Source organism: Pelodiscus sinensis, chromosome 21 (assembly GCF_049634645.1).
Source record: "Pelodiscus sinensis isolate JC-2024 chromosome 21, ASM4963464v1, whole genome shotgun sequence".
NCBI lineage: Eukaryota > Metazoa > Chordata > Testudines > Trionychidae > Pelodiscus > Pelodiscus sinensis.
This window is the reverse complement of record NC_134731.1, coordinates 18,405,936-18,417,467: the sequence shown is the minus strand read 5'-3', so window position 1 is coordinate 18,417,467 and position 11,532 is coordinate 18,405,936. Positions and strand designations below refer to the sequence as shown.

At 57.5% G+C, this 11,532-nt stretch overlaps 1 protein-coding gene across 2 annotated transcripts; it reads right to left on the bottom strand.

Moving 5' to 3' along the window:
• Positions 1–5,005: 5,005 nt before the first annotated feature.
• On the bottom strand, positions 5,006–7,904 carry LOC106731489 (C-C motif chemokine 4-like). Of its 2 annotated transcripts, XM_014569926.3 has the most exons (3): positions 7,318–7,871; positions 6,236–6,350; positions 5,006–5,534 (listed from the first exon to the last, which is right to left on the bottom strand). In XM_014569926.3, the coding sequence occupies exons 1-3, from the start codon at positions 7,388–7,390 to the stop codon at positions 5,447–5,449; spliced, it is 276 nt and encodes a 91-aa protein (XP_014425412.2). In that variant the 5' UTR covers positions 7,391–7,871; the 3' UTR covers positions 5,006–5,446. The 2 variants fall into 2 exon arrangements, with proteins under 2 accessions (XP_014425412.2, XP_014425413.1); XM_014569927.3 differs by lacking the exon at positions 5,006–5,534 and having other exon boundaries at positions 6,232–6,350; positions 7,318–7,904.
• Positions 7,905–11,532: the final 3,628 nt, after the last annotated feature.

Here is an 11,532-nt window from a genome sequence, read left to right as displayed (position 1 = left end):
GATGCGCAACAAGAACTTTTAAACCAGCAGCTGTAACATCTCTGCTAGAGCCTGCATCGAGGACTGGGAGATTCGGTGCATGTAACGTACTATCCTTTAACAACCTCACTCTCACACTTTTCTTTCTTGTGATAATAAACCTTTAGATATAGATTCTAAAGGATTGGCCCAGCGTGATTTGTGGTAAGGTCCAGAGGGTAAATTGACCAGGGATCTGTGGCTGGTTTCTTGGAACCGGACAGAACTTGTTCGGGATAGGTGGGATTGGGTGTATGAGGCCCGGGACCATCTGGGGCATGGATACTGCTGGGGTGTCAGGGGTTTTGCTTGTGAGGCTTCAGGCAGGCAGCTGAAGCGCTCTGTGGGACTGGTTTGTGGCCTGTTTGGAGAGGTCACCAGTCTGGGGGCTGTAAGGAGCCCCGGATTTGAGCAATTTGCCCTGAGCGGACGCCCTCAGCTGCGCCCAGACACGGCCCGGTCTGTCACAGCCTGTAGAAACCTTTCTTATTCCCCTTCACATCCCTTGCCAGCTGCAATTCCAATTGCGCTTTCGCCTTCCTGATAACTCCCCTGTATTCGAGAGCTAGACATTTATACCCCTCCCTGGTCATCTGTCCAGGTTTCCACTTCTTGTAAGCTCCTTTTTTGTGTTTAAGTTCACCAAGGGTGTCCCTGGGAAGCCGGTCTGGTCTCCTACCATATTTGCTTTTCTTGCTGCGCCTTTAATAAAGCTTCTTTAAAATACTGCCAGCTCTCCTGGACTCCTTTCCCCTTCATGTCAGCATCCCAGGGAATCCTGCCCATCAGTTCTCTGAGGGAGTCAAAGGCTGCTCTTCTGAAGCCCAGGGTCTGTATTTTGCTGCTCTCCCTTCTTCCTTTGGTCAGGTGGCCCAGTTTCATTGAGCAGTTTCAACAAATTGGGGGGCGAGGGGGAGAGTCCTTTTCTGCCATTTTTCCCGGGGAGACAAATCTCCTTTCCTGCCCAGCCCGGAGAGCAAGGTCCCGGAGTGAGTCACGCCTGCCAAAAGCATCTTCTCCCAGCCCTGCCTCGTCAGAGCGAATGGCCAAATGCCCTGCGCGGGGTCCATGCCTGTCCTCTGTGCCCCACCGTCCCCTGGGAATAGGAACATGCAGAATTCAGATATGCTTTATGCACAACAGGGCAAGACACCAACCCCCGGAGAGCCTGGGACCCCGAATGTGTCCGCTGTAGTGGGGTGCATGGAACACAGTGCCCCGCGCTGCCCCAGCGCCTCCTGCTGGACGCTCAGGGAACTAGCTCATTGAGCCCTGGAGCGCCCCCTTTTGGATGGCATCTCACCTGCTTTACCTGTTTGTTCTCCACCTTGTAGCAGGACACACATACCCCCTCAGACCACAGCACCTTCCCCTCTGGGCATTGCCCCATGGCAGGGCCACCACCCTCTGGGGATCATCCCCTCAGGGAACCACAAGCCCCTACAGCTACCTGGCCTCAGTGTCCCACTGTCAGTAGTCATCTAGCCCCTGCCTCAGGTGCAAACTTCAGCCTGACATGGCCACTCCTTATGGGCAAAGGAGGCAGACCGGCTGCCCTGCTACAGCTCTAGTATCTCCCTGCCTTTCCCCAGCATAGCTCTGTCCCCGGTTCCCTGGGCTAGCAGGCAGCTTGACCCACCTCCCTCCAGAGCTAGCATGAGAGTGAGCTGGTCTGGCCAGCCATCTCTTTTATACAGCCCTCCTGGACCGTAATTGGCTGCTGCAAGGCCTCTCGTGATTGGCCCTTAGCTACAGCCCTCTCCCAGGGCTGTTTTAACCCTTTTTATGCTTGGAGCGAGGTGACCACTCTGCTGTAGTGGAGCTGGAAATATGAAGCGTGACCCTGTCTGTTAATTTAGACCTTCTAGCACAGGGGTTCCCAACGTGGGGTACGCGTACCTCCAGGGGGTGCGCGAAGCTTGCCAAGGGGGCATGGGGAATATTTGGTAAATAACTAGATTATCCTAATTGAAATATTCCTAAAGTAGTCGTGTGAGAGAAAAAAGTGGTTTCTAGAGTCTAGACTGTATTTCCTTTCCTATTGAATGGGGGGACGGGAAGGGTTACTGAAAGCCAAGGGGGTGTGGGGACTGAGAAAGGTTGGGAACCCCTGGTCCAGCAGAAGCCATGAGTGGCACTTAAAGAATGAACAGCTCCATGCTCAAAGCAAGGGCTTCGGTTTTCCTGTAAGCCTGGCCTGTGATGGGCCCTCCGAGGACATGAGGCTGGACTCCAGCCTGTATTTGGTCTTTCTCCAGGGGGATGGGGAGACTGAACCAACAGACTCCTGCGCTGGGAGAATTCTCCTTAAGAATGATGGCCTTCAGCCAGCTTGGACTTGGCCAGGGGCCTGAGCCACATGACTGGCTGGTCTGGGACACAGAAACTTCCAGCGGGGAGAACTTAAGGAAGGGAGCAGCAGGAGCTGGGGACACCCTCAGTGACACACTCAGCTAGGGTCAGGCCTGTGGGACCTCTCCTCAGACAAGAACCCTGAGCTTTCATTGACACTCGTGCAAATCCCGAGGAACTCCTTCCAGGCCAGTGGAGCAGCTGGAGATTTACACGCATGAGCGACAGTAGAATTTGGCCTGGTTTGCCTCATGTGGTTCTTTCGTCCAACTTCGGCTGTCCCCTTGGGAACGGCCGCTTTCCATGGGGTTCGGTGTCCGAGGGGCTTTGTGGGAACTGTTGGGATGCAGGATACTTCTTGTTAGTAATACAAATCTCCTTTGTGCGTTATACCCCCAGGAGCGTAGGGAGTGAGGGGCTGGTAGAGCGTTGCAGTAAGCAGATCTGGTGTAGAATCATAGAACCATAGAACACCAGGACTGGAAGGGACCGTGAGAGTCCTCGAGTCCAGTCCCCTGCCCTCATGGCAGGACCAAATACTGTCTAGACCATCCCTGATAGACATTTCTCTAACCTGCTCTTAAATCTCTCCACGGATGGAGATTGCACAACCCCCTGGGCAATTTATTCCAGTGTTTAACCACCCTGGGTATGTCTACACTACCCCGCTAGTTCGAACTAGCGGGGTAATGTATGCATACCGCACTTGCTAATGAAGCCCGGGATTTGAATTTCCCGGGCTTCATTAGCATAAGCGGGGAGCCGCCATTTTTAAATCCCCGCTGCTTCGAACCCCGTGTAGCGCGGCTACACGGGGCTCGAACTAGGTAGTTCGGACTAGGGTCCTATTCCGAACTACCGTTACTCCTCGTGAAACGAGGTGTACCGGTAGTTCGGAATAGGCACCCTAGTCCGAACTACCTAGTTCGAGCCCCGTGTAGCCGCGCTACACGGGGTTCGAAGCAGCGGGGATTTAAAAATGGCGGCTCCCCGCTTATGCTAATGAAGCCCGGGAAATTCAAATCCCGGGCTTCATTAGCAAGTGCGGTATGCATACATTACCCCGCTAGTTCGAACTAGCGGGGTAGTGTAGACATACCCCCTGACAGGCAGGAACTTTTCCCTAATGTCCAACCTAAACCTCCCTTGCTGCAGTTTAAGCCCATTGCTTCTTGTTCCCGTGCAAATGTGGAGGAAGTGGATGTGGATTCAGGGTGGCGAGATAAAGCAATGGAGTAATTGCGTGTGTGACTGTGGAGCAAGCCCCTTCTGCAATAAGCACGATGAGGTCACGGTCACATGAGTAAGGGTGGAAGAGCTCAGTAAATGGAGCGTCATTCTGGATTCAAAGGGGACTCAAAGAAAGTGCACAACAGTGCCTTGGCTCAGGGTGAGTGAGCGAAGGGTGAGCATCAGAGAAGCATGTGACGCGGTTATTAGTATGGGGGGAACCTGATCTAATTGTATAGCAACTTCAGAGCATTTTACACGTGTGGGCAGCACCACCCGCATTTTACAGATAGGGAAACCGAGGCAGAGAGCAGGGAAGTGACATGTTCCAAACCAAAGTCACCTGCCTCTCATCACTAGACCACGCTGCCTTGTCTCACCTGCAAGGAGGAGGTGAGCAAATCCAAAGCCATGCAGGGGTAGGCAGCGAGAGGACACAACGGGGGGGATAGGAGCATCCAAGGCATTAAGACGCACGCTGGGCTGAGTGGATCCATGCAAGGCCGGATCCCCAGGCTCACGGTGCATGCGCGGCTCCACCCCCCAGCACGCTGCACACTGTACAGCTGCGATCGGGCACGCAGCACCTGATTGCAGCTCTAAGGGGCGCTGAGTGGCCCCCGGGCACGCGGCGCCCCTTACAGCTGCCATCAGGTGCCCCCCATAGGTTGGCGCCTCGGGCAGCTGCTCAGCTAGCCCCCCCCTTAATCTGACCCTGGATCCATGCAACATGTCCATGCACATGTCCCCACGACGACTCTGTGCCCAGAAACAACAGGCCCCGCCTGGTAGACATGACAAGTGAAACCAACCAGTTCCTACCCCAAGTCTCTGCTAAGAGCCCTGGGGCAAGGGGACAGGAAAATATTCAGTGCAGCTATTGGGCAGTGGCTGTGTAGCCCATGGGCCGGCTGGGTAACTGCCCTGTTCCCCAGGAGATGCCCTGCCCACGGAGCACGCTCACACACATGGAGCATGTTCACATGTGCACAGAGCACACACAGAGCATGTTCACATGGACAGAGCACGTTCACACGGGCACGGGTTCCCAACTCCATCCTTACCTGCTAGAAGAGCGTCCAGCTGAACCCATTCCCCGCCTGCAGTCTCTGCTAACCTGGTGCTGTCTGCAGGGGCCGAGAGTTAACCCTTTGCCCTCCCTGTGTATGGCGGGAACTAGTGTAGTGCAGTGCCTGGCGGGTGGCGCTTGCCGGGGGAAGTGCTGTGGGGGGGCTAGGTGCCTGTGAGAGGAGCTGGAAACTGTCAATGGGGCCGAATTTTCCCCAACGGGCTGGTGCTGCGCTGGTCAGCTTTGTTCCAGGCCCGGTCCTAGTGAGCCAGGCAAGCACAGGGTCCAGGACCGTGCCTGGGACGGGAGATCAGTCCAGCCAGGATGTGCAGTAAGGAAACCAGAGAGATTTTACACCAAACATTTTATTTTCCAACCCCCGAGCGTCCCCTAATACTGCAGCACCGAGACCCAAACACATTCCGCCGCCTGCTGGTTTGTGTCTGTCCCAGGGATGCAGGGGCGGTCGTGTGACCACCTGGATGCCTCCCATAAATAGAACTAGCGATAAAAAACGGTGGCGCCCGCGACACGTCTTAAGTAGCTTCCCAGGCTGTGGCACAGGTCCAGCGTGCGCCTGTTCTGTGGCAAGGGGGTTAGCAGCAGAAGGCTTGCTTGTGTCGGCTGGATGGGGGTCTCTCCGGGGTCGGCTGAACGTTGCCCTCAGCTGGCCAGCTCCTTGGGGCAGGAATCGCCTGCTTGCCCCCGCACCGGCACGACGGGGCGGCCTGGGGTAACCATAGCACACCGAGGCAGCGAGTTCGGGCCCCGTGCGGCTCAGTTCCGATCCAGCTGGTCACGTAGCCTTTGGACCCAGGCCTCGCCGGGGTCAGCACAGATGGGCCGGCCTTTCTTCGTAATCAGCCTGCGGGACAGGAAAGAGACGGCTTAGAGAGAGGGAACAGAGTCTCCCCACGCCTGCCGGGCAGCCAGGAGAGCCGGTCCCTGAAGGATCCGCCATCAGAAACTGATTCTGGTCTGGGACATCTGGCCTGTCCCCTCCCCAATTCAGCTGCCATGTCGACGAAGGAAAGCACTCCCGCAACCTCCCTTCCTGCCCCCTCCCACACCCATCACCCCGGGGGGGAGTAGATCCCACCCCAGGGCCCTAGAGGCGGAGCCCTGGGGATCCCTTCTAGCTGGCCTGTTCTCTTACAGCAGGGAGAGGAACCCTTGGCTCTCAGAGTCTGCACTGGGCAGGGGGCTCTGCAACGGATGATTTAGGGACCTGGGACCCCCGGATGTCCCCCCGTTGGACCCAGGAGCAGCAGCCCTGTGCTGTCCTGCCCCACACCCAGGTGTTTCTAAGCTGGAATCAAAGTACCGTGGCTGGCCCGGGCCAGCAGACTGGGGTCATGGGGTTAACCATCACAGCACCCCCGCTGAGCCCGCACACCCCAGCCAGCACAAGCGGCCCGGCCGCAGGGATTTCACTGCAGGCAGACACTGAGCAAACGGTGCCCCTGGCAGGCAGCCATCCGCCGCAGGGCTGGGCACACAAGCGGGCCTCGACAAGCCTGCACCCCCGCTGCCAGCCGCTCCCTGGGTGCGGGAGCTTGTACTTACACGATAGCAGGCAGGGTGCACTTGCCGCTGGTGTCGTAGTAACCCAGCACCATTCTGCGTGGGATGGGGCGGGCCGAGTGGGAGAAGCAGCAGGAGGTCTGTCTGTCCAATCCCACTGAAGGATGGAAACAGACAACATGAGTTCCAATGCGGGGGGAGGGGGGCATGGTGGGATGGGGGATAGGACAGAGGTCTATACAATCATGACAGCTGTGGAGAAAGTGAATAAGGAAAAGTTATTTACTGGATCCCATAACATAAGTACTAGGGGTCACCAAATGAAATTAATAGGCAGCAGGTTTCAAACAAACAAAAGGAAGTTTTACTTCACCCAGCACACAGCCAACCTGTGGAACTCCTTGCCAGAGGATGTTGTGCAGGCCAGGATTTTAACAGGGTTCAAAAAAGAACTAGATAAATTTGACCATGTTGAAACTTGCCTGGAGCGAGTGGCTTCCTCCTTTTGCCAGTTCAGAGAGTGGCCCACACGCACACAACCTCTGACATCGGATCCTGTCCTGTTCCACTCACTTTTTTCACCTGAAACCCCCCAACAGCACCTGCTCCAGGCTGTGGCCCTCACACTTTAATAGGCAGCAGGTTTAAAACAAACAAAAGGAAGTATGTCTTCATGCAGCACAGTCTACCCGTGGAACTCCTTGCCAGAGGATGTGGTGAAGGCCAGGATTTTAGCAGCATTCAAGAAATAACTAAATCAATTCATGGAGGTTAGGTCCATCAATGGCTCTTAGTCAGGATGGGCAGGGATGGTGTCCCTAGCTTCTGTTTGTCAGGGGCTGGGAATGGGGACAGGGAAGGGATCGCTAGATGATTCCCTGTTCTGTTCCCTCCCTCTGGGGCACCTGGCGTTGGCCGCTGTGGGCAGACTGGACACTGGGCGGGATGGACCTTTGGTCTGGCCCATCTGGCCGTGCTTACACGAGGGAAAGCAGCAGCAGCTAGAGCAGCCTGGAGGCGAGTGGGGGGAAGTGGTACCCCCAGGGGAAGTGCCCCCCCATCCAAAGAGCAAGCCTGAGGTTCCCTTCCCAAATGGCCATTTCCGAGAGCGAGGCTGGACTCACGTGGGGCGGAGGAGGCCAGGGAGCAGAAGGCCGCGCTGGCGAGGACGGCGAGGGCGGCCACGGAGACCTTCATGCTGCTGTGGAGGGAGGATGAGCGAAGCCGGAGCCAGGGCTGAGCTGTGTTCCGCTGCGGCACTGGCACCCACAGGCTGGGCTCCCTTTATAGCAATTCCCAGGCTGAGCGAAAGCGAAAGGGAGCGGAATTTCCTGAGCGGGGGAGGGGAGGGGAGAAAGTCCCAGCAGGAGCTGAGTGAGGAAGAAAAGGGAAACTTGCTGCAGGGTCTCGGGGGGATGACAAGCAGGCAGAGCAAGCCAAGCTCACTCAGAACGTTTCTCTCATCCCTGCCGGCACAGCGGGAAACGGAGCAATGCCTGGAAGTCACGTGCAGCCGCGGGGAGTTCTCCTGGCACAAGCGAGGGACTTTCCCTCCGCACGGGAGACGTGTGTGTCTGGAAAACCAGGAGGCCTCTGGGATATGCTGCTTCTGAGCTGAGCCAGGCCCGCGGCTGAGGAGTCGGGGGGTGAGGGAGGTACGACACAGCTGGCACGCCATGTGCGGATCCCTCTGCCCCAGGATGGCCCTGCCAGAGCTGCGACTCAGGGTTTCGGAGCATTTGGCAAAGACGCAGGCACGCAGCCAGGGACGGGGGTTGCTCTCCATGTGGCTCTCGCTGGCTCTGCCTGGATTTCACTGGCTTCGCATGCCAGCTGGGGGCGTTGGTAGGGAAAGCAGATGTCAGGCCACTGGGGGCGTGTGGCAGGTCCCTGGCAGGAGGTGAGTTGTTACCTGCCGGCACCATGAGTAGCCCCTGTCCTGCTTCTAGCTTTGGAGGCCTGCAGGGCAGCCCTAGCATCTTGCAGACAGCAGCTGTTGTGGGGCAAGCAGTGTTAAATGGCCACCCCACTGAATGCCCTAGGACCGGGCCTCACCCTTGACACACAAACAACATGGGGCATGAGCCGGGCGGTTCCCAATAGCCCCCAGGCACCCACATGTGCTCGGCTTCCAGAACACAGAGCCCCATGGGCCTCAGGCTGTTGAAAGGGCCCGGCCCTGTTCCACTGCACTGCCGCAGGACTGAGAGATTTGCTCCCAGAAGTTTTCTGACCTTCCTTAAGAGCCGGGGCTAGAGACGGGGAGCAGGCCGGGTGCCTCGGGGGGCACAGGGTACTGGGTCACTGATTGGTGCCATTTCTGCGTCACTTGGCCGGGGGTGGGGTGGGTTGGCCAGTCAGTTTTTAGGGCCATACCTGTCCACACCCCGGCAGTAGGGGCCAGCTACTTTGGCCTCAGTGAGGTGGTGCAAGGCTTGGAGGTCCAGGGAGATGCGTGGCCGCCCCACGGCCTGTCCTGAACCAGGGCGCCGAGCTCCGTGAATGCTGGGACCCGCGTTCGGGTTTTACGTTTTGTCCGGCTCCGGCGCGAGGCTCAGTGTTGGGTGGTGACGGCCTGTCAGAACAGTCTCTCGCTGAGCAGGAGGTGGGGAGGCGTATCTGGACTACACGGAGCCCCTGGACCCCGGCCCCTTTCATCCTGTGACAGGGCAGGAAATGCGGGTTCACAGTCTGCCGCTGGCTGGGGCCCACATGGCATCTCAGCACCTCTGCTACCAGCAGCCACGAGGCGGGACAATGTCCTGCAGAGCCTGGCAGCTGGTGTCACCCTGAGCAGCCTGTTCTCTGCTCTGCAAGATCCTCAAGGGATCTAGCGCGGTGTCCCAAGGATCAGTTCTGGGGCCGGTTTTGTTCAATGTCTTTATTAATGACCTGGATGAGGGGATGGATTGCACCCTCAGCAAGTCTGTGGATGACACTAAGCTAGGGGGAGAGATAGATACGCTGGGGGGCAGGGACAGGGTCCAGAGTGACCAGGACAGATTAGGGGATTGGGCCACAAGAAATCTGATGAGGTTCAACAAGGACAAGTGCAGAGTCCTGCCCTTGGGATGGAAGAATCCCAAGCATTGGTACAGGCTGGGGACCGACTGGCTAAGTAGCAGTTCTGCAGAAAAGGACCTGGGGGTTACAGTGGATGAGAAGCTGGATATGAGTCAACAGGGTGCCCTAGTAGCCAAGAAGGCTAATGGCATATTAGGTTGCATTAAGAGGAGCATTGCCAGCAGATCCAGAGATGTCATTATTCCCTTTTATTCGGCTCTGGTGAGGCCACATCTGGAGTATTGTGTCCAGTTCTGGGCCCCCCACTACAAAAAGGATGTGGACGCATTGGAGAGGGTCCAGCGGAGGGCGACCAAAATGATTAGGGGGCTGGAGCACATGACCTACGAGGAGAGGCTGAGGGACTTGGGTCTGTTTAGTCTGTAGAAGCGAAGAGTGAGGGGGGATTTGATAGCAGCCTTCAACTTCCTGAAGGGAGGTTCCAAAGAGGATGGAGAGAGGCTGTTCTCAGTGGTGACAGATGGCAGAACAAGGAGCAATGGTCTCAAGTTGTGGTGGGAGAGGTCCAGGTTGGATATTAGGAAAAACTATTTCCCTAGGCGGGTGGGGAAGCGCTGGGCTGGGTTCCCTAGGGAAGTAGTGGAGTCTCCATCCCTAGAGGTGTTTAAGTCTCGGCTTGACACAGCCCTGGCTGGGTGGATTTAGTTGGGATTGGTCCTGCCTAGGGCAGGGGGCTGGACTTGATGACTCCTGAGGTCTCTTCCAGCTCTATGAGTCTATGACCTTGGGAGCCTGGTGCACCACGAATAGGATCGGTGGGAGCCCCGGTGGGGGTCTGTAACAGGGCAGCACTCACCTCTTGTGAGCGCCCCGTCTGGCCAAGTCACACTCACTGCCCACCTGTGATTCCAAACAACCCCCTTCCGGGGTACATGTCTACCCGGGGCCCATCTCATGCCCTCTGAGTCAGTGCCCCCCAGCTTCCCTCCTGGAGACAGCTTCCTTGCCCTGGCCTCCGGGCTCTGTTTGAGTCCCATCACAGTCCATCAGTCTCCTGTAAGCGCTCCACATGGAGCTGTCCAGGGTGCTGGCACTCTCTCCACCAGCCAGTTTCCGGTCTGCACACCTTGAGGTCTCCGGAGGAACTGACTGCTGCCTGGTCCTGCAGCTCCTTTTATCAGGCCTTCCTGTCTCCTGATTGGCAACTTCTCCTGCATCCATTCCAGCCTGCTTGGAGGACTTCTCTCTTGTCCTTCTGGGGCAGTGTGTGGCAGGACCATAGGGCCTCCGGCAGGGGGTCTCAAGGCCTGGCCCGCCCTGTCACAGGATCCCTTCGCTTTCCTAGCACATGGTGCAGGCAGCTCTGAAGGGCACTGTCTAGACAATGAGCCCTTTGAGGAGAATACAGACATTCATAAAGAACAACGAGGAGTCCTGTGGCACCTTATAGACTAACAGATTTATTGGAGCACGAGCTTTTGTGGGCAAAGACCCACTTCGTCTATAACATGCCACAGGACTTCTTGTTGTTCTTGCAGATTCAGACTAACACGGCTCCCCCTCTGATACTTAAAGACATTCATGAGACCCCAGGCCTGCGAGCTGGAGTCAGACACGGGATAGGGGTGGGAGGTCACCCTCCCTACCCTCCCAACATCACTATCCTGCACTCTCCCTGGCGCTGGCAGCAGCCTCCTTCCAGGCCAGGGGCTCTGGGCAGCCCATTATACAGGTTGGTGTCCTCAGGCAAGTGGCTCCCAGGTCCCAGAGTGGATACTTGAAGTCTGACCCGCCTGCTGCCCCGACTGGCCCTGGGAGAGGAGCAGCCATTGTCCCCGGCCAGCTTGTCTGTCCATCCTCCCAGTGCTGCTCTCTGCTGGCTGGGCTGGCTCTGGGCTCCGGGCTTGCCGGGGGGCAGGGCTGCCTGAGCCCATAGCTGCTCTGTATCCCCCCCGCCCCCGGCTTGGGGGCTGTTCCCTGTTACAAGCAGCGACCGTCCCTTTGCTCTCAGTCGGTTCCACATTCAGCACAGCGTGTGCAGGCGCCCTGGCTGGCCTCATGCTGGGCGGCTGCCGGGCCCTTGTCTTCTCTTGGCTCCTTCCTGGGCCTCCCAGCTCCTGCCAGCAAAGGGCCCCTAGAGGGCCCAGGAAAGGGGCGGGGATGCTACCGTTAGTCTGGACTCACAGGCAGCGAGTTACATGGGCCCGTGGGGCCGCGGGACCAGGAGTATTCCTGGCCAGGCTCCACCAGCCCTACCTGTCACCCCCATGTGCTCCTCCCACCCTGGCATCCACCAGCCCATCTGCTGCCCCAGG

Coding starts and splice junctions, on each gene's coding strand:
- LOC106731489 (XM_014569926.3), bottom strand. CDS start 7,390: ATGAAGGTCTCCGTGGCCGCCCTCGCCGTCCTCGCCAGCGCGGCCTTC. Junction 6,351..7,317: donor CCTGGCCTCCTCCGCCCCAC/GTGAGTCCAGCC, acceptor TCCATCCTTCAG/TGGGATTGGACAGACAGACC. Junction 5,535..6,235: donor TGCACCCTGCCTGCTATCGT/GTAAGTACAAGC, acceptor CCTGTCCCGCAG/GCTGATTACGAAGAAAGGCC.